This window comes from Idiotropiscis lumnitzeri, chromosome 4 (genome assembly GCF_059441095.1).
Source record: "Idiotropiscis lumnitzeri isolate Australia: NSW breed Sydney's pygmy pipehorse chromosome 4, RoL_Ilum_1.0, whole genome shotgun sequence".
In the NCBI taxonomy this organism is placed as follows: Eukaryota; Metazoa; Chordata; class Actinopteri; order Syngnathiformes; family Syngnathidae; genus Idiotropiscis; species Idiotropiscis lumnitzeri.
In genome coordinates, this window is record NC_142394.1 from 18,191,429 (window position 1) to 18,216,430 (window position 25,002).

At 39.8% G+C, this 25,002-nt stretch overlaps 1 protein-coding gene across 2 annotated transcripts in view; it reads right to left on the bottom strand.

Moving 5' to 3' along the window:
* gabrb2a (gamma-aminobutyric acid type A receptor subunit beta2a) overlaps nt 1-25,002 on the bottom strand; it is a 38,574-nt gene continuing 13,572 nt past the window's right edge. Inside the window, exons 4-10 of one of the 2 annotated variants that reach the window (XM_088293908.1) lie at nt 19,555-19,775; nt 10,748-10,830; nt 7,154-7,291; nt 6,350-6,502; nt 4,675-4,919; nt 3,555-3,695; nt 1-1,900 (exon numbers count right to left, since the gene is read on the bottom strand). In XM_088293908.1, the coding sequence (XP_088150034.1) occupies nt 1,544-1,900; nt 3,555-3,695; nt 4,675-4,919; nt 6,350-6,502; nt 7,154-7,291; nt 10,748-10,830; nt 19,555-19,775 (1,338 nt within the window). In that variant the 3' untranslated portion in view covers nt 1-1,543. The remainder of the gene's footprint in view (nt 1,901-3,554; nt 3,696-4,674; nt 4,920-6,349; nt 6,503-7,153; nt 7,292-10,747; nt 10,831-19,554; nt 19,776-25,002) is intronic. The other variant, XM_088293909.1, reaches the window with a different exon arrangement.

Sequence of the window (25,002 nt, forward strand, 5' to 3'; positions counted from 1 at the left end):
ACTTTGTTATTGAAGTGATAGACTGTATTGAGTTTTAATTGAATTTAGATACATCTTCATAGTTGTTGACAATCATTACACAACATATTTACATCCTTTATGAAATATTACAATTGGAATTTACATAAACTTTGTACAAAATACGCCTGACTTCAATGCCTGGATAGCGGGGTCCTTGTTAAGTCGATTGCGGAGAACAAAACATGGACCCGGTAGCCACTGGTGTCTGGAAGTGCTTTAGTTTCAGCAAGGAGGTGCTTCAAGAGTCCATTAAAAAGAAAGAAAAGGGAGAAAAGTCCAAAAAGCACATCAACAGCAAAGTTGTGAATTTGTGTTTCATTTTGTTCTTTTTTTTTTTTTAAGCTCAGTTGAATTGCTCGTTTCTTTTTTCTTTTTCTTTTTCTTTTTTTTTTTGACGGCATGGAAAATTATTTGTGTAATTCAACTGCAAAACAACAACAGTTAAATAGAATAAATTGATATTTACACAACGTGAGTATTGACTTATAAAAATGAATCATCTCTTTCTTTTAACATGATTTATATTTATCTACATTTTTTTCATAACAGAAACCTAACCACAATGAAAGGTATCATACTTCTATCATTCAATTCTACTGATAAAGATGATTGTGGATTGCCATATTTATGCAGCAACACATTGTAATGAAAGGGCAGCTGATTAATATCTTCTTCCACTAGTTTGTCCCGTTAAAGCCATTCCCCGCCTCTAAAGCTCTTCTCATCATGGCAGAAAGCAAGGAAGAGTCAAAAAGTCCTTTTCTGTTTGGAAAAAAAAAAAAAAACACCCAAAAAAAAACAAGGTGAAATGGACTTGATTTGGTCCGTGCTGCAAAAAGCAAAAAGCAAAACATAAAGGTCAAAATGTCCTCCTTCACCAGATGTCCATGATGTCTTTTTTTTTTCCTTTTCTAACCAGCATTGATTGGCACTGCCAATTCCAACTTCCACGCCGTCATCACTATCATCCTCGTGGCAACTGAGATGCAAATGAAATCAAACGTGAGCATGCTTTTTAAAGGATGTTTTGGATTTACAGTAATTATAGGAAAATAGACTATCAAGGATGACTCCTTTGAAATCATTTATAAAGCTTTCCCGGATGCAGACGGCTCGGCTACGAAGTAAATAGATACTAAACAAAACAAATCCTTAAAGTATATGCAAACACAAGCATAAATATTTGATCCACAGAGAGTAAGCTACGAATGACAAATATTAGTGATATATTGAAATTCCTGCACCATCACTGTCCTTTTTTTTTTTAAAACTCTTGTTTTGAAAGTGTTTGTCCAATCCGCGGAAGGTGTTTCCCAAATGCTAAAAGAGTCACCGCAGTGTTGGTGCTGCTGCTGCTGTCTGTCCAAAATGTCTTTGCGCTCTCTTCACGTCGCCTACAATGAACCCGCTAAAAGGTGGTGCACCGTTCATCTCTCATTCTCGCAATCACACCATTTCTCTATTCCAGCAAAATCCCCTTCTTCCCCATCTTCGCGAGCCTGCCTCCAGATGGCCGCCGAGCTTAATGGACGTAGTAGAGCCAGTAGACCACGTTGAAGAAGGAGAAGACGGTGGGGAAGATCATCCTGGACCACTTATCGATAGAGTTCACGTCGGACAAGTCCGGGATGTTGACCTTGAGCTGCGAGGCCCGTCTCCGTAGGCGCGACTTCTTCTGAGCGTGGCGCTCCAAGGCGCTGTGGCCATAGTTCTGGCGGGCCATGGCCGCCCGGCGGTACTGCAGCGTGGAGCTGTCGTAGGCCAGCATAGTGTTGCGGGGGTCTCCGGGCGCTCCCAGGCCTCGGGACAGGTCTCCGGCGCCCCCCATTTCGTTCTTCATCTCCAGGGTGCTGAACAGGATGTTGTCGTCGGGAGTCATCTGCAGCGTGAGGGTGCAAAGATAGGCGGAGCCATGAGAAGTGACTGCTCGTGGGAAATCCAAGAAAGCTACGGTCAGCTACACCGTGTACGAGACTTCATTGTGCCAAACGCAACAGAAGATAATGCAAATGACTCAGAAAAGACGTACATTGGAACCTCTTTGTCAGAAACAAAATTGCGAATTTACGGTGGCTTTAATTTCATGCCCAGCGTAAGTCTGAAACAAGGCTCGGACTAAATCTGTGCAGAGGCAGGCTAGGCTAAGTTTTAGTAATTTCACAGACCCATGTAAGTGGGTGCAGCGTAGCCCAGTTCAAGAAAAAGGTGTTTTGCGCCGTTTGGGTGTGAGCACCGCTGACTTGATTCAAAATGGCTCCTCTCCTCCCCTAAAAATTCTTTAAATGGATCGGTCCATCTTTTCAGCCATGATTGGTTATCCAGCGGTCCTGGTACGACGTACTTTGTCAGTGTTTTACTCATTTTGCTAGCTTGTGGTTTTAATATTACAGTAATGCGCTCGAGACAATTAGCATCTGGACATGCGTCAAGCGTCCATTATAGTAATGGCGAGAATCTGGTAACTTTTGAAAATAAATTATTTTTCAGCCTTGACTAATAAATAAAACAGAAGTACTGCAAGTGTTTTCTTTCATCTGTGCGGTCTGCCGCAAAGTGGCCCACGGACCGGTATCGGGCCGTGGGCCGGTGGTTGGGGACCACTGGTGGAAAACCTTTTTCATAATCTTGGAAAAAGTTTGAGAAGCACACTTTGAGTGGAATGCAAAATGCTTTCTGGTAGAATGTCTTGATGTGAGAGGCCTAATATGCTTCTGTTTTGTTTTGACTTAAGAGGTTCCACTGCACATTTTCTAAACTATTGATCATCTGAAAGTGTATGTGATAGTATAACCACAGCACTATGACATAACATTCCTGGAAAAGCAAAAAAAACACACGCCACAAACTAATTTCATCTCAGAATTTCAACCAGCGTGGCTAAAATTCTGGCAATTCACAACAAAGACAAACAGAATTAAATGAAAGAGAAAGCAAGGCAAAGGAAAATGTGACAGGAGAAGGTTGAGAGAAACTGTCGGGACTTGGCAGAAATGGAGGAGAGAGGCTAAGAAGGTTCAGGTGGGTCAGGAAAGGTGAATTCATTTGAACATTTCTTCATCCATCGCCTGACTTCTGAGGAAATTGTCCCAACATCAGCTAGACCTGTGAGTATTGTTTTGGAAGTGAAGCCACTCGGAGTCAGAACACTGAATGATCTCTAATGGAGCAATCCCATTTTACCCACAGTGACTTTTCTGTATTTGTAGATCAATGATTCGACTGTAGCAACAGATGCTTTCTCCTCTTGTGTCATATTTGTAATTGTCCGTCAATTTCAATGTACAGCTCAAGTTGATTTTAGGGAAAGCCTGCAGAAATCAAACTGCTAAGCCGTGGACGTCAGGAAAATGCATGAAGAGCAAACCAAGAGAGGGAGGAAAAAACACAATGGTGGGAGTGATGATCAAAGTTGCCTTAAAAAAAAAGTCTATGGAACTCAAAGAGATGCACAAAAAACTAACAGCATTTTCCTCTGATCGCGATCGATTCAGATTGATGACATCATTAGTTTTGACGTTCAAAACCTCCAGTACCTTATTTCTTTGCTCGCCTAGTCCTAATGCGGCATCGTCCACAAAGATGGGATCCCACATCGAGTCATACGCGTCAATTTCCCTCTGTTTCATTCTGGCATACAGAGCATCATCTCTCTGAACTACATTTCCCACCAGCCACTGCAAGCATACAAAATCAGCACTGTTACTTCTGGCAAATTGTAGCTTGCCACACTCACAAGGAAAGGTAGCTTCATTTCTTAAAAAAAAAGAAATATATATATATATATATATATATATATATATATATATATATATATTGCTGTTGTTGGCCTATAGCTTCAGAATACTTAAAAGAGGAAGGTCACATCCAGGGATTTTTTTTCCTGCAAGGCTCCTTGGCCTTTGAGAGAGACAGCAACATGGAGATCAAGTGTAACAAAGCCACTCATTGCTTCTGCATTCACTCCTTCGGAAGCACAAACAAGTATAAATGGAGTGTAAGAGGACATTTAGCATTGGTCACATTGATCTGCAGAGAAGAAATTGGCTACCACCACACATACAAACACACACACACACACACATAACGGTTTGTTTAGTTCACGAAAACAAATGAAATAACTCAAATTAAAAAACAAATCTTTTCCTTCATGAAATGAAATAAAGACAAATCTGTATTTAAATAAATTAAGCAAAACCATATCTTACATTAATAAAACTAACAACAATTATAGCAAAATTGTCCTTTGTTTTCATCTCGGTCAGTTAATATCATTCAATTTAAATGTATTCATTTCGGTATTGCTGTCCATGCATACAGAAGAAGGAAGAGAAAATATTCATTTGAACGCTGCAGTTGACTTTTTTCTTAAACAATCCTCTTTGAAAAATATTATCTAGCACTCAACAAATACGCCATGTATTTCAAAAAAATAAAAATAATACTAAAACTAATAAAAACTAACATTTTCCTCCATATAAAATTGACAAAATTTGCTCCAAAACCAAAACAAGAAACTCAAATTAAAAAACAAAAGCCAAACGAAATAAATACTAACTATAATGAAAACTCTAAAAATATTATAACCCTAACACACACTCACAAACACACACTAAAAAACAAATCTTCTCACATGAGTGGTGCCGGCACATGTACCTTGTTGGGGTCAGGTCTCAGCTTCTCATTATTGGCCGTGGCTGCCTTCTCGGCCGCTTTCTTCTGCCGCTGCGGGCCCTGGCCAAAGAAGATGTAGTTGACGAAGGCGTACTCCAGCAGGGCGAGGAAGACGAACACGAAGCAGCCCATCAGGTACATGTCGATGGCCTTCACGTAGGGGATCTTAGGGAGCGTCTCTCGCAAGTGCGTGTTGATGGTGGTCATGGTCAGCACCGTGGTGATCCCTGGAAAGCAACATTTGGCCACTTTAGTCGTGACAAATCCTCTAATGGCATTTTGTTGTGCACCTTTCGTGACCTCAAAGCATGTCAGTAATATCGGAAATCCAGAAGCCCCTGGCACAAAGTTAGAAGGCCACAAAAGGCCGTACAATTTGGAAGTCATATGATACTTGAAACTTATTATTTTGCAATATACGTCAATAACCATGTCCAAAGATGTACATTATAAAATAAACCTAAAGCCGTTGCTTTTACGTAGGTGTAAAAAACAGGAATAATGGATTTAACATTCAACAATTTTCCGTAAAAGCCAGAAAATATCTTGATATAGGCTTACTTCCTGTTTAGACTCTTCTTCTTCTTCACATTTACGCAATGGAAAACTAAATTTTGCCATCTAGTGGCTGATAGTGGATTTACACCTAAAATAAATGGGAGTCATAAACAAATTGAGTGATAAACTGTACCAAAAAAAATATTTTTATAATTATAACTATTATGAACAATATATTTATTATAATGATGATTATTATTATTATACTTGTTCATTATGGCTATAAAACGAAATGCTCCAAAATCTCCTAAAACCTCCTTGTAGTGAAAGTGCATGTGCGTGTTTTAAATGGCTGTTTATAATGTTTGCAATTATGTATTCAAATGGACAATAAACAAATTGTAATGCTGTCAAACATCTGCTATTACGCACAACATAATTCACCTGTTTTGTTTTTTTTGTTTTGTTGGTCTTATTTTTATTTATTTTTTTTATGAACACACATTGTTCTTGATACACATTAGTCATCTGCATGCACAATCTGCATTTGGTCAGATTCACACGTATTATAAATAACCCAGCGGTTTGTGTAGCTCGCAGCCTCCCATCTCATTGGCTGCACTCGCTTGCCGCTGCATGTTCGCAGGACGCTGCAAGCGGGCAGATCTTGAAATCACGGTTCGCCTCCAAACATCCCATGCGGGGCTCCAACCTGCATGCGTTCCACTTCGGAACACAAATGGCGCGTGACAAGAATGACACACATAAACGCTCGGAGCCGGCTCCTCCTGCGGCTCTGACCTTCCGAGCCCAACGCCAAAATTGAGCTTTGTGGCATTTCGTTTTAAATATGAAAAAGTGCATTATTGTAATGGGGCTTCACTTAGCTAGCCGGTGAGAGACAGACGGGCAGAGAGGAAGACAGCACGCTTCAAGGTCGAGCCGCTGCGCCTCTCTCTGCATGAGTCATGCATGGAGTCATCTGAACAACAGACATTTAGCGAGGCAGCCTATCAAAATCTGCTATCAGTGGCATGCTTAAAGCTAATGAGAAAACCAGTCAAAACACGCATCAGACACATGACAGACACAATGTATGTGAAATGGCTTTTTATGATGTAACTGGAGGTTATTGTTAGCGGCAGCCGGGCCATCCTACCCAGGGCCACTCTGGCGGCAGAGGCATCGTAGTTGATCCAGAAGGAGACCCAGGAGAGGATGGTAATCAGGATGGAAGGCATGTATGTCTGCAGGATGAAATAACCGATGTTCCTCTTCAGTTTGAAGCTGAGGGACAGACGGGGATAGGAACCTGAAGGAGGAAGAAGGAATGAAAATAGATTTTTACTCGATGATTCCCGCTGCAAGCAACTGTCGTATATGACGCCAATGCCCAAATATCAATGCGTGTTCCTTCACATATTTGCTGATTCGCTTATTCGGATTTTTGTGCTCAGGATAAAGGCCTGTCTAATATAAAAGTAGTGCATTGACACCATCTTGTAGTGTTTTGATGCCAAGGAACTATGTTGACATAAGGGGAGGAGCTTTATTTAGTTTACTTGGAAAGTAGAGCTTTGTCGCCATCGTGCCTCTGTGCTTGTAATTTATATTTAGTTTGAGAAGTTGCAGAAGGTTCAACAAATTAAAACGTTTCTCTTTTCCTGCTTCACTTGCGCATTTATTGTATTTGAGAATAGACTCGCTATCGGTCTCATCCATTGGATTATGCTCTCATTCCTTGCCACGATTGTATTTTCATATTCTAGATCGTTGCCTTGTTGGTGATGCAGAATATTAAAGTCATACTAATCGGTTCAACCCTTAGTGGCATCTATCTATAGGCAATTATAAAACGTTCAGTGTTTAACCTCTCAGCAAGACTGGGTCCGTATTCCACAGAACTGCTTTGGCCAGTGTGAAAGCAAGTCGTAAAGCAGAACTGAAGCATTCTTTCGGATACCTGTGGAGAAGACCACCTTGGTGGAGATGAGTTTATAGTCGACAATGGAAAACTGCGGCAACTCGATCCTGTCGACGCCAGACACCGCACCTTCTCCTCCTCGCCAGTAGAACTCGATATCATCTGTGGTGTAGCCATCTGTTGAGCACAAAGCAAAAGTTGGGGAACGATTTCACATCATTTAAGAACACATCACAACAACCACAGCGTCCATTGTGGTGCATTTCGATAGTGCGGGCGGGGAATATCACTTGGCAGGATTTCAGTTTTTAGCTTAACTACTTTTACGTTTTATCATAAATTAAAGGGCAGTTGTGGTATAAAAGCTCATGTTATAAGTAAGTACTGTGTACGAATATACTAACAGGTCTTGGGGCAGTTTCTGATTGTCACAGTAAAATGCTGCTTGTTATTTTATACGTTTTTATATTGCCTGGAAGGCACACATTTCCTCAGCAAAGGGCTTTATAATGATATCTAATATATTTTGGACTGCATTTGATTATCAATTTATAAAATTAACAACACAATATAATGTTATTTTCCCACTGCGCGATACCAACGCTACACGCTTTGGTTTTCCACTGAAACTGAAAAAACTACACCGCATTGAACACAACAGTCAAAGTGATATCAGAGCAACTTTATTCAGGCACAGACTAGAGGATGAGTAAGTTTCATTGTAATAAAGTTGTTATAACCTAAATAAATTATTTATAGCCATATGGCAAACTTTTGCTGGTCCCGTATGTCTCGGATCAGTACATAAAATATGGATTGTCATATTTTGTTATGGTAAATAGTATGCTTGGCTAAACAGTTTTGTATGTGTGGCCTCTGTCTGCATAAGAAGCAGCAGAGATGTGTTGTCCTTGCATCAAAGGGACTCAGGTGCCCAATGAATCCGTGGAAAATTATTGAAACGAGCACACGAGTCTTTGTTTCTGTGCTAATGAAAGAGAAATTGTGCAGGAAGCCCCTAATAATATCGCTGAGGACAATGTGGACGTGCACTTAAAATAACAGGATGCTTGGCCGTCTATAATGAGAGTCGTGTGACGTCATCCTTTGGACTCGTGTTCTGAGGGCTCAAAAATATGGCAACCTGACCATTTGCTATTTTTAGAACCGGACACAACCAGACTTGGATAGTAAAATGGCACTGAATGGAGTAGCACCTGGTCAAGCAATGAAAAAAAAACACAGACACGATATCTTACTGTATTTGAAAATTGTTGCCGTTTTCTTTTTATCAAGTATGTTTAAAATTATTTTGTAAATTGAAAATGTCTATGCAGTAAAAAAAAAATGGAACTGAAATCAGGGAAAATATAAATACATATATTTATACAGTTTCTTTCAGGGGACTTTTTTTTTCAATTCATATTGATTTTTGATGACTAAGCAGGCAGCGATTTTTGACATACAAAAGAAACAAAAAAAATAACCTCGCTAAAAAAACTGTCTGCAGCGTTACATTTGGTTTATTTCCCAACCATACACTCCTTGAAGAATAATTTGCAGAAAAATGTCAAAATATGTATTTGCTAACCACAGATATACAATATGTCATCTACATCAGGTTCTGTCAAATAACATGACATAAACAAACAATTATCCGAAAAAAAACGCTGTAATCGCAGAATTTTGTGCGGCTTTGTTCCAAATGAAATGTTTTGGCTTTGATGGTTTCGTTTTGTTTATTTTGTTTTGTTTTCGTAGCTGCGACACTGTAGGCAATACTTTAGTTGCACATTAGATGCCAATGGTTAGCTTTAATTGATGCATCTGCAGCATACTGAGACATTAAAGTGGTGCATATTGCTGAGATGGATGATACCCGGAAGGAAATTTTTCAAGGGCGTTATACAGATGCTTGTGTTAGATCGCTGTACTTCTTCAAGGTTGAGGGAGATAACGCAGGACTTCTCCGACGTGCACATGTAAATGGAAACTTGAATGGAGATTGGCTCTTTTGCGTTGCTACCGTATATTGAGTCACGAGGCACAATTCAGCAACAAAGATTTTTTTGCTTGACTGATCCATGTGGGGCTAAAAAAAATCATTTGTAAATATATTTTAGAATATCAAATAAAATACTGGAGAAGCTAACAGCATTTCAAAAATGATTTTTCACTATTAATATGACTATTAGCTCAGCCGAAATGTACTTAATGTTGAATGAAAACTGATATAATGTGGTTGCACAAATATTCACACTCATATTTTACCCAACATTTGGGAGATTTTGGTATGGTTGAATGACACCAAGGACAAACGTTAACGTTAATTTTAATTATTCTTATCAAAAATCTTCAGTCTTCCGCTAGAAAGCCAAAGAAAGTCAAGGAAAGCAAACTAGAACAGCTGAACTTTATTTGAGGTTAATCAGAGGCAGTAAAAGCCCATATTAGTGGTGGGAAATCTTTTGAGATGATTTATCTGGGTCTCGGGTTTTTTTTTTATATCACAAAAAATGTATTTAAACAAGGGTGTGTAGACTTTTTCGATCCACTTGACACTTCTGAATGATTAATGAAATGTTACTTAAAACATGTATTGTTATATTGATTTTATTTCCATTATTGACTTTGGAAAATTGCGAAAAATCAGAATTAAACAAATGTCGGACCTCGGTGGTTCCACTGTAAATCTTTGATGGCTCAGTTGCAACCCAGCATGCAAAACAAGTGACGGGAGTCCCTGCTGCTGGAACACGGGGCTAGCCGGGCTTTTAAGACCCGTGTCTGTTAAAAATGCATCAAGTTTATCAAGTCAAGTGAGAGTTCTCTGCGCTCATTAGTCTGAATAAAATAGCATGTTCTGGCATGAAGCGATTCCACCGTTAAAACCGCTGCCAGTTAATCCATATGAGAGCAGATACTGTCTGCTGATCAAAACCGGGCCTGCGTGCTTCAGTGTGTGTGTGTGCCTGAGAGAAGAGGAGGAGAGAGGGGGGGGGGGGTTATGAGTGATGGAGAGAAAGAGATAAAAAGGCTGCAGGATGAGAGTGTGTAAAGAAAAGAGATGAGGAAGTGGCGAGCGCAATGGAAGAGGAGCGGAGAGAGGCGGTTCTGACCCGCCGCTGTTTTTTCCGCTGCTTACCGCCGGCACTTAATTCCGGCAACACTGCGATGAAACCCAGAAAGAGTGAGCCCTACACCGCATCCCAGCCCCATAATCCTCCTCCCCGGGGACCCAGATAAAGCACGACGAGGACCTCATCTTCCCCCCTCTCCTCCCCTCCTCTTCACAGCGCGGTAAAATGACAAACTCCGTGAGAAAACGAGCTCTTTGTACCTTGCCAACATGGCGGCGTAACATCCACAAACACTGGACCTAATCAAGCCAGTGTAGCTGAATTAATTAGGCTGGATGTTATCAGGCGGTGAACCATTAGTGATGTTCCCCTTCTTGATCTGTATCTCCTCAAATCTCATCAGCTTCTCTCAGCATTTTACATCCCGCCTTATCACGCCGCTTTCTACCTTGCGTTTTCTTCAAAAACCCACAGAGCTGCATGCGTACGTGGGATCTAAATCTACGTCGGCGAGTGGGAGTGAGAGCCCGTTGTCAGGGACGACGGTACTTACAGCTTTCGATCTCCAGGGTGCAGTTTTGCTCATCGAGAGGGTAACGGCGCAGGTCCATCATGCAGGCTGCAGTGGTGGTGATCCTGGACACAGAAAAGACACCGGTCCGTTTGCTGCGAGCCTCCTTCGAGAGATAACAAGTCGCCATAAAACATGATGAAGGAAAACGTTCACACGCTCAAGAATGCTGTGTTGTTTTTCCTCACGCACTTGCTGGAGATATTTAGTCGAGTGGGTTACATCTGCTACGATGGTCAAGCGCAAATTTTAATCAGGAATTTTATTTTTGGCGATGATTTCAAAAATGTCTTTTCACTAACACATCTGGTTTTTCTGACTTTTTTTTCTTGTTCAAGTTTGACCTATAACATCTTGCGCAATACAGATTATTATTGTTTTATTTTATATTTATGATATTTCACAGAAAAAAGAAAAAAAAGAAACCTGATGACCAACCTAAACTTTAATTCATAAATATGACTAAATATATTATTCTACCTATGACATAATTAGTGCTGTCAAGTGATTACATTTTTTAACTAATCACAAAAAATTCCATGATTAATCACAATTAATCACATTTTTCAACTACTATTTTTTGTGAAGCTTGTAACAGATATTTACTTGAATCATCTTGGAATTAATGCAAAATCACCAAATATGAAGTATATTTAATTTTAATAGCTTTCTTTGATTCTTGAATAAGATTTAAAAGGAGACATTTTTACAGGCATTTTTCTTAGAAATATTTCCCAAAACTGCTCACAATCACCACACTCCAGCAGTGTTGGTCCACTGGTAACTTGAGCACGGTTTTTTGTTCTGAGATAATATGTGCAGGTAATATGGTATAATATTTGCAAAATATGTCAATTATTTTGAAGTAAATCAATCTGAGTTAATTGAGTTAAAACATTTAACTGAGTTACATTTTTTGGGATTAATCTCCTAAATTACCGCTTTAAATTTGATAGCCATGTGATTTTTATTATTTTATTGCTATGATTGTTATGAAAAAAAATAAACGTGCTACAGGAAAAACAAGGGTGGACTCGGAATCAGCGCTAAAAAAAATAAAAAAATCTAGGAGAAACCAGAGCCAAGAGGAACCAAGCACAACTGTAGCAAAGCGAGAAGGCGCAGTCTTGTGAAATGTACAAATAATGATTTGTTTACTTACTGAAAGTGATCTTTCGGACTTATATAAAGGTGGGATTAGTGTGTGTGCGCACATGCAGCCATTTCAATGTGTGTGTGTTTGTGTGCATGTACATACGCGTGTGCGATTCCTGACATTTCCCTCATGCACATGTCCCTGATATTTGCTCTTGGGAAACACAGAGTGTGCAAATTGTGAACGTAAAACTAAGAAAACAACATCATCCCGGCTGAGATTGTAAATGATTTGAAATGCATTTTTAATAGGAAGGCTGCTGCCATTTGTCTAAACAAGCTTCAATACAGACCGTATCTTAAGCCCGCGACACAAACCGTAAAATTATTTATAAAATGTCAGAAACCTTTCACATGAAAACAAAAATCCACATGTGGTCGCGGCTGCAATCCAGCCTGAAGGAAACTACAGGAAGGATAAATACAGGAAGAAGTCGAGACGCTAAACTCGGTTTTAGCTAATTAGGGAACAACATTGCTGTAGTTTTAGTTTGCTAACTCTTTTTTTAGTCATTTCTGTTGTGGCGACTGATTTCGGGAACACGGCACACAAATACAGTGAAAGTGAAATTTTGTATCTTGTATTTGTATCGCGGATTATTCGCTATAGCATCTGTGTTTCTTCGCGAGAATTAAAGTTGCTTTTTCTTCTTAATAATCGCGAAAAAAGTTGGAAAAGTTTCTAAATATAGTGTTCGTGTCACTAAATTGGCAAGTGTGGCTGTGCTTTTGTAAACTTGTTTACATGTTCATGGACATGTTACTTGAAGAAGCGCAAGCTAGCTTGAAACGGATAAATATTACATTTTAATCAATTCAATTTGGAAAAGGCTTCATTCTTTTAAATTAATAAATAGAAGATTAATTAATTAATACTCATGATATTAATCCAAATGAATACAGTTCCCATTGCATTTTGGGGTGGAAGTTTAAAAATCTATTTTCATATTTATTGTATTGAGGTTTACTGTTATCACCATTTTAAATACGGAAAGGCGCAAAAGTCCATAAACAAAACCTTTTTTTTTGCCTGAATTTAACTCACCCGCAAGGCAGCTTTTTCCATTTCACAGCCTTCAACCTCCTTGCCACTCATTTCTCTGACACTCGTAGCTAGTTTGCACATGTATAGAATTGGGATCGTTGCTAGATTATCTTTTGTCTCATAATATAAGAAAACATGCTTCATGCTGTGGTTACACAGTTCTTAAATGAATAAAAAGCGAGTCAGCCACATCCGACAGCTCCTCTCAACGTACTTTCTGGAACACACACACACACACACACACACACACACATGACAAGACGGTCCAAACTGAGTCAGGCAGGGCCAAAACCTTGAGGCTGTCTGGATGTAACCATGGAGACGTCATCTACGCCTTTAGGATACACACATACACACACTGACTGATATAAAACATGATAGCATCATGCCACCATAATAATAGTATCAGTACTGGTTGTGGCCTTCGGTTTACTTGACATTAACGATCACTCTCAACTTAGTCATTAATAAATTAAATTAGAATTGAAAATAACTGTGATGACCCACGAGGAGAAATCCTATCAGAATATGATTAAGATGTTTTTTTGGTTTGAATCAGGTGTTCGGTCAAATTTTCTATACATGAAGCTAGAAGGGGTGGGACATAGGGGGTCGGTGTTTACGATATTCGAGCGGACGGCATAGACTCATCTCATTCCTCTATTGCTAGTTTTTAGCTCCTCCCTCCTCTGTTTATGTTCTAACACCTCCCACCAGCAAGTCCATCAAGGAGGGCGGAGATGGCAAAGGGGCAAAGCGGGAAGAGGTCGAAATGTTTTGGGGTTACTTACCTGATGAACCAATGGGATCAGTCACGTCGGCGCGGGTGCTTGCAGACGTGAATATAAAAAAAGTCTGCGCCTCAATTATCAACATTATATCCCTTGACATGAAGAGCGGTTTACAGTTACTTCTTTTTAACTTTTGTTACTCACTGGTAGTAAATAACAAGACAATCAACTAAAATAGTCTCCTGGATAAGTCTGCTAAATTTGATGTCGTGTCATTGACGCCTGTCAGAATTGCACCCGTTGCGTGTCTGAATTAGGACTATTACGCTTTACGTTTCAAGGGGGAGTAAATCAAAGTCAAAGTAGCCCCTCTGTTCCATTTCGAAACATTGCATTACCTGATTGGTTGCCATGACAACAGAAATTGACAATATTTGTTTGAATCTAATATTTTACATGTGTGTATTTATTTACATATAAACCTTTATGATTCTGATTTTCTGTTCATTCTGGTTTAAATTATTTATTTTAAAAAGTCCCGAATGCTGAATGAAGCGTCACAGAGCGAGAGAGAAAGAAGAACGCGATCACTGAAGACAGGACAGTAATGTCGTGTGATGGACTTTTATTATCTTCCATTTATCTACTACTGCTTTACAAGGCGCCGGTACGTTATATTTAATTTATTTATTGAATGCTTGTGTCCAACAGATGATTGTAAATATTGATTGTAAATGCTTTGGAATATCTTTATGATGTTCCATAATGGACGAGCAATAAAACAATTGTGGACATCAGTACGTGGCGTGGTTCTTTCCTGGACTCGGATTGCACTGCGGACGTTCGTCACATAGTAAGTATTAATCGTTCGGACGTCACTTTGTCCGACACTTGCTGATGTTTCTAGAGAATAAAATTTGCACGGTTTAAATTTAAGTGAAAAAAATGTTGATCAACTAAAAATTTAAACCAGTCAGTCCTTCGTAGTAAGTGAAATGTGATATTTTATCAACAAATACCCAAAAATGTGATAGCTTGCTGTCAATTTGGAAGTCAAAGGGTCACGCACAATTGCATGTTAGAGCTTTGCAAATATCCAAAATACCACCAAAATGCATCTTCTGCATTAGCCAACAGTCGTGCGATACGCTGGAAAAGTGTTATTTGAAATGCTCCCATGTAAAATATGCCGGGCTGGTTAGGGATTTTATGTTTGGAGCTGTGGAGACATAGTCTTCCTCTCTCTCCCATTCTGCCTCCTTTTTCTTGCTCTCTGGGCTCTTACGTAAGAGCCAGTTAGCAAGGCCGTGGCGCATTGGGCGATTAACGCAGGAGTCAAAATTCCGCCCTTCTCTACCCATTTAGGACTAAAATGTTGTTTCGGTGTTTGGCGTTCTGGCAAGTCATCGATCGCTAACCGTCAACGGTGCCGCCAAACCGTTCCAGAAGCGCAGAGGAAGCGAAGCAGGGGAAAGGAACAAAAAAATGAGGCCAAAATGGCAGGGGTATAAATACCAGACTATTTATAGCCCACCTACATCATCAGCAGAAGTCTCGAAGCTTTTCTGTCTGACAGAGACTCTGCAGAGCGGCTTGAGCGTCCCTTAGCCGAGCTAGCATGTCAGATACGAACAACTAATAAGCAGCAAACGATGAGCGAGGTGATGAGACAGATTTTTGTGCAGGAGACGCCTCATTCCTCCTTTTGTCTTTGCTGCAGTGAGTGAGAGTAGACCTCCGCAGCATGCAGGCGTGTTAGCGCTTCATCTCCATCACAGCAGGGCCGGGCCGGCCCGGTCCGAGCCGGTCCCCGCTCTCGGCCCGACCTGCCGGAGGAGAGGCCTCGTTGGAGCATATCACGCAGATTCAAACACGCTACATTTGCTCTGCGTCCGAGCTAATAGGACATGCAGTTCTAAAAAAAGACTGTTTTTGCTGCATGTTCCCGGCCTAGCCTCTGAGTGTGTGTGTGCGCGCGTGTGCGTGGACCCCCCTGAGGGGAGCTGTGCACCTTTGTTCCCAATGACCTTGTTTACGGACATAGCACAACCACCACAAATTCCCAGACAGAATCTCATTTCGAGGCAGCGTCACAGCACAAAGTGAACTCAAGAGTGCGAGCTTACGAATGTGAGCGCGGCGTAATCAACCTGACATTTGCATCCAATCATATTTTACCCCGTAACAAAGCTAGACGTTGCAATGAAGATGGAGTAGATGCCTCCTCCATTTTGGAGAGAGAGCTCTCTGCGCAGCCAAATTTCAAAATAAAATGTCTGCTGTGCCAAAGTCCAAGCTCATCCTCCACACAGGGAACATACAAAGCGGCCTGGTTTGATCATTGGCTTGAGGGTGAGATTAATAACTTTAAATAACCAGATTGAGTGTATTGATTTGAAGAGGGCTGGATTCAATCCCTGTACCTCCACTCAGCATCTTTTTCCTCATCCTGGCCTGTGGGATGTCTTTTATTGAGCTGCGAGGATACGTCCGCTCACAAAAGGAGCGTGAAAGATAGCGAGAGGGGCGGGTCAGCGAGGGGAGGAGGGAGGGAGAATCCTAATAATTTCTCCCTTTTGAATGAAGTCTGACCTTCATGTCTCTTTCTCTCTGGATCTCCCTCTCTTGACCTTTGCCTATGAATTTTGAGCAACATGCTTCAGGAGGTCCTGTGTGGTCTTTTCCTCTCTCACTAGATGTTTTGTTGTGTGCTATCTGTGTTTACCGTGAGGATTTTTTTTTTCTTTTCGGGGGGGGGGCTGTGTAATTAGATCACACTGCTTCTCCCTGACATGTGGGACATTTGGGAGCACTGTTGTCATTTGCAGGTTGAGGTAACGGTAGACCAGAAATTGGGAAAATTTGGAATACACGATGATGCTGTAATTGCTAGACATCTATATATACATATATATATATATATATATATATATATATATATATATATATATATTCGTATATATATATATATATATACACATATATATATATATATATGTGTATATATATATATATATATATATATATATATATATATATATATATACACATACATGCGTGTGTGTATATATGTGTATGTGTGTATTTATTTTTATACATATATATATTCATATGTATGGATATGGATATATATATACATATATATATATATATACATATATACATACACATATATATATATATATATATATACATACACATACATACATATAAATATATAAATATAAAAATAAATACATATACACATATATACACACACGCACACGCACACATATTGACTTTAAGTATATGAGACTCTAGCAGGATTTCCATGCCAATGAATGATGTTGATACTCATCACGGTAACCCGTATCACATAAATGCACTGCGGTTCCGTGACTGGTGATGCATTTTCGTCCATCCTGTTTTCCCAGTGAGGACCCTTCACTCAGCTGGCCATCTTGCACACATCCACTACAACCATGCTGTTGAAACCAGGCGGCCCGTCTCTGCAGGTATGTGTCAGCCTGCTCAGAGCACTCCGGCATCTGGCCGGCCTGACTCTGACAGCAGCTTGTGTCTGGACGCGCTAGCATCAAATAAAACCTGAACCAAACCCACGAAGCAAATAATGGAGGAGCCGGGAGGCACTGACAAGGACGACGTATGTGAGGTAACAACTGCATCTCTCTGCTGCACGCACGCCCGCAAATTCACAACAAGCCCTCTCTCCCAGCCTCCATTTCTTTTGGCAGTTATGCAAAGCATATGTGTTGGGCTTATATAATTGGCTCAGAGTGTTATGAATTACATTTCTCAACAAAATGTTGGGATGAATAATCTGGTGCAGTGCAGATGCTTTAATATTTTAAAGGAGCATTTGCGCAAAAAAAGGCATCTCCGTGTCTGGCGAGAGAATGACTGAATGCAGCAACATCTTGAATTCAAAACAATTATCTTTTTTCCTTTTGGTAGCACGTAAACCAATCGGCGATTACGTGCAAATGTCCCAACTCGCTGTACGAAGGAGGAGGATGCGACGGATCAGCTGCACAGTGATAGACGGGCCGTGCCAGGCTGTGCGGCCACATACGCGGCTTCAGATACAGATTCGGTGTTTGTATTGAACTGCTACATTATTGATTGGGCGTTATCAATTATAGATTACATTCTCCTCTGAGGTATGCCGGTTCAACACCATGCAGAGACGACTTGCAGACGGGGTGAACCATCTTGGTCCAATCAGACAGATAGCTTGTTTGTATCGCGCTGCTTCATTCTAGATGTGGACCGATCAATTATGGATTTTCATGATCATCAAGGGACGTGGGCAGCTAAATTAGTGGCGTTTCTGCCAGACACACCTCACTAGAAAGATCGAAGCACCTTGGCATCCCAAAGTCATGAACAAGAATAGACAAGGCGAGGACAGCCCTTCTACCACTCACGCAAACATGGTATTCAAAATACAAGTTTACCGAGAATATACACCAACACGACTTACTCTACGGGCCAGAAAGATGGATAACCGAAAAAGTAGAGCTTTTTAAACAGAAGCTTGGGATGAAACAACAGGTAATGAGAGTTGTTTTCATTATTAATTAACAACAAGAGCAAAATGAAACAGATCAGACGGTGAAAGCCCCTCCAGCCTAACCAGGCAGGCCTTATGCCAGAAACCACCTGGGTCATGTCACGAAAACCAAAGAACACCTCGAGGAGGCCAAGAGGAAATGGGAAGAAGGTGGGCGAGATCACCCAGGACAGAGTAGAGCTATACCGAACCAAGCAGCGGCAGAAAAGTACAATGGCGAGGCTTAGCTCAACTCCAGTTGTGTGGTCCGGTTCGCACTTCACATTGAACATAACGCTCACGACGACACATGCTAACATACAGCAGCAGGGGAGGAGAAAAAGTGGCTTTTCGATTTACTTTTACAGGACAAAAGACAGGGGACAGCGAGAAAGACAGACCGCTGCAGCAAAGTGGAGAGTGTGGAGTAGAAGACTGCAAATTCCACAACTAAGGCACAACAACAGAGTAAGCTAATGTTAGCATGATTGTTTATTTTTGGCATTTGTAGCCATGTCCTCAAATGTTACTTTGACTTGTTTTACACACAACTAAATTCTTCTCATCTATGCAATGTCATTATAGCTAACGTAAACTGACAAAATACAGTAATTAAACCAAAACTGAAAAAAAAACATTCTCATAAATAAAGTAAAATAAAAACAAGATTGCTTTAAAAAAAAATAAGGATAACTAAAAAAAAACTATTGCACATTTCATGTTGATAAAACTGAAGAAAAAAATTAACTTAAATATAGTCAAAATGTTCTTTATTTTCTTCTGTCAATCAAAATCGTATGGTTTTGTTTACAATTCCCTCTATTCAAATCGTCTGAACCATCACTATACCACAAACAATGATCCCAAAATGCCAATTACTATTTTCTTATTAGCTCGGTCTTTATCACCATCTTGTGGCATCTTTGGGCATTACATAAGGAGCATGATTTTTTTAAAATGTATTTTTTTTTTTTTTTTTTTTTTAGCAATTAGCTTAAATAAAACAAAACTGGATTTATGGGTTAATTTTGAATAGTGAAATGCAAATAGTTCACTGTACATTTTAGAACAGAACGATAAATTGGATCAAACGCTTTTGACCACGAGTCCCTCCCCCAGCTTTAAACATTCGGCCTGGCTTAAGTGAGTCAAATCTAAACCACATTAGTTCCGATACACCAGCATACAGTACATTGTGAAAAAGGCCCAGTTAGATGCACCAGATACAACCTTGTTAGCTCATTACGCTTCGTAATCAATGCGCTAATCACGGCACACAAGAGGGGGGCAGCTTTAAGCGGCTTACCTGAGTCCATAAAGCACGGTGCCGTCGGGATGCAGGCGGATCATCCTGTTCTTGACAGTGACGCCGTGCACAAAGGACTTCTTGTCGTTAAGGAAGTAGGTGTCCGGGACCCACAGCTGGTCGGCCACTCGATTGTCCAGAGTGAGGTTGTAGGCGATCTCGGAGTAGGAGAGCCGCTTATCCCGCCACGCTTGCTGGAAGTACATGGTCAACGTGTAGTCCTACGGGAGAGAGGACGAAGTCAATGGATGGATGCTGAGCCGAATTACATAAATACAATCATCAAACACACTGGATGTTCCTTTGTGGAATGTTCTCACAAGGATTTTAGGAGGATTTTGGATCAAATGTAATGCGCTTTAATTAGTTGAAAACGGCAATATTCTGGAGGTTTGCTTTTTTTTTTTTTATCTACATCAAGCACCAATTGCACTGGACTACCCCCAACATTTCAAAAGAGTAATCGTCTCTCCAGAGATATACACTATAAATTAACCTACAGCCATCGCTGTGTGCATAAAAAAACAGGATTGGAGAGAATTCTACGTTCAAGAAAATAGTTTGGCGCCATTCAGTGGTGTAACAGTGCAATTACACCCAAAATAAACACCAGTCAGAACAAACTAGTTATATACTATACAAAAAAACCTCTTCAAATAAGCGGGACCACGAAGTCTGTATGATGCTTTCCATTCTACAGGTTGTTTCCCTTAACGTGAATTTTATTTTTATTTTTTTGTTATTACCATTATTTATTAATTTATTTATTTATTTAATTGGAAAGTAAACCACATTCTCTCACTCGAACATACCACTATATTTAAACATTTTGGCAAGATAAGTTTTTAATTCATTAAAAAAAATCAATTTAATTATTCGAGTTGTCCAAAGCACACACGTACAGTTTTTGTATTATATTTATTCATATAGCGTCTGCATAGGTTTGGTGGAGCACGCCTCATGTTTGCATTATCTTTGTTCGTGAACAAGAAAAGTTGAAGTAATGAAGATTTTTATTTTTTTTTGAAGACCATTCATGATGTACTGACGGATGTCTACCCCACACTTGGATGGTAGAATTGAGTGAAGTTGATGCTAATTAAAGTAGAAAAAAAATTGTCTTCCTTATGAATTCATGGTTCATTTACATTTATTTCAGCGTAAAACCTAATCTATATAACCAAAACATTTATGTTTAATAAAATCAATAATGTGTTTTGTAATACTGTTAAAATAATAATAATAATAATAAAATAATACTTGAAAATAATTGCACATTAAATCACAATTTCCAATTTGATACTATGACAAGAGTGATAATTTGCCAAAATTCCAATTAGCCCTCTTGTATTTCTTGTATAAATTCTTGCAAAGAAATATGTTTGTAAAATACGCCAGAGGTGAGGCATACATTTTCAGATCATGTGTAAGCGGTCATGTGTACAAATGAGGCAAAACGTGTACGCTGCACCATCAATCAAACTGCCAACAAAGTCATCCTGCACATAACATGTAAATATGACTCCATCATACATGTGTGGCCGCACGCTGTACACGCTCTACATGCTAAGGAGGTCATCCAAAAGGTCGTTCGCAAACTCAAAGGCCACCGCTCGTACCGCGGGCCATCTCCGCCGCGCTCGGCGGGTTCGAATTCAACAATCCTCTCCTAATTTTGACATCATAACCGGAGGGTAACGTTCTCAGCTGGCTGACTGTTGTCGCGCTAAAAATATCTGCTTCCGCTGGAACAAATGACGAAACTTTCCGCTTTATTGAGACAATTTTGCCTGGGATGCAAATAGCCAATAGCTTCCTCCAGCTGGGGCTTGGGCGCTCACTCGTCTCCTGGCTGGCTTTGCTTTTAATTCTGCTTCGTGATGAATAGCCAGAAGTACTGAAGAGATGGCAGAATGCGCGAAATATTTCTGCGTTTACACCTCATCTCTCTTTCTCTGCTTCTCACTCTTGACACCCACACACCCACAGAGAAATACAGCACTGCGGTGTTATGTGCTCTTTTACGGTGTTGTGCAGAGCCATTCCTGTAATGAAGGAATACAGCCTGTAAAACAAGGCCATCATCATGGCTCGTTACAGCAGTTTCCCCGAGTCATTCTTTTTTTTTTTCCCTCCCTTTCCAATGCGCACCGGCGTGACAAAGCAATCGCCACTTTTTGGGTCTCGCTCCCTCGCTACAGAAACGTTGTGTAAAAGGGAAGCTAAAAATACACGGGGCTTCTGCCATGTTGATGTTGTTGCGGGAGGGAAAAGTCAAGCGAGGACTTTGCCGTCCTTGCCCCGTTACCCAGAGTTCCCGCTGAACCTTTTCCTCTCACGCTCGCTCCCTCTCTGTCTCATTATCCGGCTGCCGATCGCACGGCTCCATCACCTATGGGATCGTTAGCTGCTGCTTGACGGCGCAGCGCCAGTTGCCATGTTGAGCAAGCACTACGTCCAAGGTTTAAGGTTTTTTTTTTTTTCAGATCCAGAATTTACATTCGGGCTAAAATTTATTTCAATTTGTTCAAAAACTGTTTTTATGGAAAATGGTTTATATCTAAACTATTAAAATAAAAAATATAACATCATTTATTGTCCCATTATTTAAATCTAGTATCCTTTATTGCATTCAACCAATTTTATTATTGGTTATTTAAGTATGTTTAAAACTATGGCCCATCGATATTTAAAAATATATAAAAATAAAAAATCAATTAGGGGTGAGTGAATAAAGAAACCATAAGAAAAACACTCATTAAAATCTTCATTTTAACATTCCAAAAATGTGCTGCATGATGGTTTAAATCTAATTATAATGCCCTTCGTTTTCTTCTTTGTCACATAAACCTTCAGGGTTAATTTTAAACATATTTCCGTATTACTGCACGTCTGTAGAAGGGAGCGTAGAACTGCAAATGTGGCAAAATTTTGGACTAGCAAATACATTTGAACCTACTTGCAAATATGTTTAAACATATAAATCTTTGAATGTACTGTTTTTCCCCATAAAGCTAACGATTCACTAATATGTTTAAACGTATTTGCAAGAATGTTTAAATGTATTAGCAAATAGGTTTGAACGTGATTTTTTTCCATCTTCTACTTGTCAAAAAGTCAATACATTAAAAAAAAACTAATACTAAAACTAATAAAAATGTAACCAACATGAAGCATTACAAAAAAAAAAAACTAATAACCTGCTCTAAAAACGTATTCAAAATATCTGAACTGAACAACAAAAGTAAAAAAAGCAAAATAAAACCCAACGATAATGAAAAAATTAAAAGGCCGCCCCTCAAGCACGCCCGCAACCCTAATGAGGACAAGAGAAAATTCTCGGACAGATAAACAGACATGTCAAATAAACATCGTTTCTCGACTTAAAGCAGCAAGCAACGGCAGCATATTATTAAACGAAAATGTCTTTGGAAATAAGCAAAAAGGCATCATAAATTCTGTCAAGGCGTCTATGTCTTGTTTTCATTCATGGTCAGTTAAGTGTGTGTGTTGTTGTGTACGTATGTGGCTATGTTGGCCTCGCGAACACCTGCATGCGGCCCTCTGGCCGTGCTGTGACGTTGCGAGTGCAATTACGAGTTTGCAGATGGCGCCTTCACACGCACACTACTGGGCAGATCTCGCTACTGATAGCCTTTAATGCGTCTTTAACGTATAACGCTTCCTCCATTTTAGTTATTAATGATTCATTTGAAATAATTTCACTTCATATGTGGCTATATGTCATCTTGGGTTTTTTGAAGTAAACAAGCAATATACATTCATCTGTATCACAATAAACCATTTCAAATCCATCATACCTAAATGTTTTGCTTTTATAGGTTCGGTTTATGCTAGAATAAAGGCAAGTGAACCATAAATTCATAAGACAACAAGTATGGCATAAACAAGTCAGTAAGTCATAAATCAGGTTATCACAATAATGTAAAATCTGTGACTTTATCACCTCAACTTTTCATGTTTTATGAAACAATGACATAAGCATGTGGACTGCACTTCTTAAGCATTTAGTCCATCCAGACCAGGCGTGGGCAAACAACGGCGCGGGGGCCACGTGCGGCCCGTTAAACATTTTAATTCGGCCCGCCAAGCTAGAAAAAAAATTGAAATGAATAAACCTTGTTACTGTTGTATTTTCTAAATACTCTGGTGTGTCAAACAGATATTTTGTTGTAATACTTTTGTTCATTTTCATTTAAAATTAAATGTATTTTTTTTTTCTCCAATGAGGTGAGGTTACCAAAACACTCCATCCATCTGCACCTGGGCCGGCCCCTCTGTCAAATTTTAGAACCCATTGTGGCCCACCAATCAAAAATTTTGCCCATCCTTGATCTAGACACTATCAACAAATAAATGAAAGATACATATACAGTGTGTGTGTGAAAATTCTATTAAATTTGATTAATCAGCTCTAATTCACACGCAGACCTTTTGAGTTTTCAGTGAAGTAGATATGCGTGCTTTGGGAATGTGGAAGGAAACTGAAAGCCTGAGCTGAGATGTAAACCACCAACCTCAAAACCGTGCGGCAGACGTCCTCACAATTAGGCCACCTTTTAACTTGTGTGCCTTGTAATACTTTATTCTTTATTTTAGACCCTGAGGGATCCATATCACAAAGTAAAATACATTGAATATTTTTTTTTTCAAACTTGCTATATTGTAGTGTTTAATATTGAACAGTTCTGTTTTTTCTTCTTTTATATTTCATTTTTTTTTATTCTTCTGCGCAATACAATGTACTTGATATTATTTAGTTAGCCTTGTCCTCTTACAATTTAAAAATGTGCTCGTCTCGTCATAATATGCGGCAAAGTACAATGCAAAATGGAGAGAGTTTGTGCTCATAATAAAAATAGAATAAAATAATGAATAAAACATAAACAAAATTCAGCAAAACACAACCTAGTAGAAGGCCCAGCTACGTCTTTCTTCAACTAAATATAGTCAAAGTTACTCTATGGAGTTTAATGTATTCAGAGCCGAGTGTCCGCATAGAAGATGGAGTAGAGACGGACGGTGCTGGGGGACGAGGCAGGTGAGAAAGGCGATGCAGCACGCAGCATCCCAAAAACGCTGCAGATCACAGAGATCCCGTGTAGGAGTGCGAGCACGACGAGCGACCTTCACTCTCCTTGTCACAAACTCCATTAACGTGCCGCAGACGGCTCAGTGAGCACCAGTGAGGGAGACATCTTGTGGAGTGGAGAGCATTGAATAAAAAAAGAAGCATGACAACACCCCGAATGCATAAATGCAGTGAGGATTCACAGAGGGCGCAGCCGGTTTGGAATGTATCAAGGCTGGTTGCACAGCGACAGCGGCGCCGCAGTCGTGTTTGTGGGGCTAACAACCCCCCATTAGGAATCTGACAGATTGACAACGACTATGTTTGTGTTTCGCCGAGAAATCTGACAGGCGACT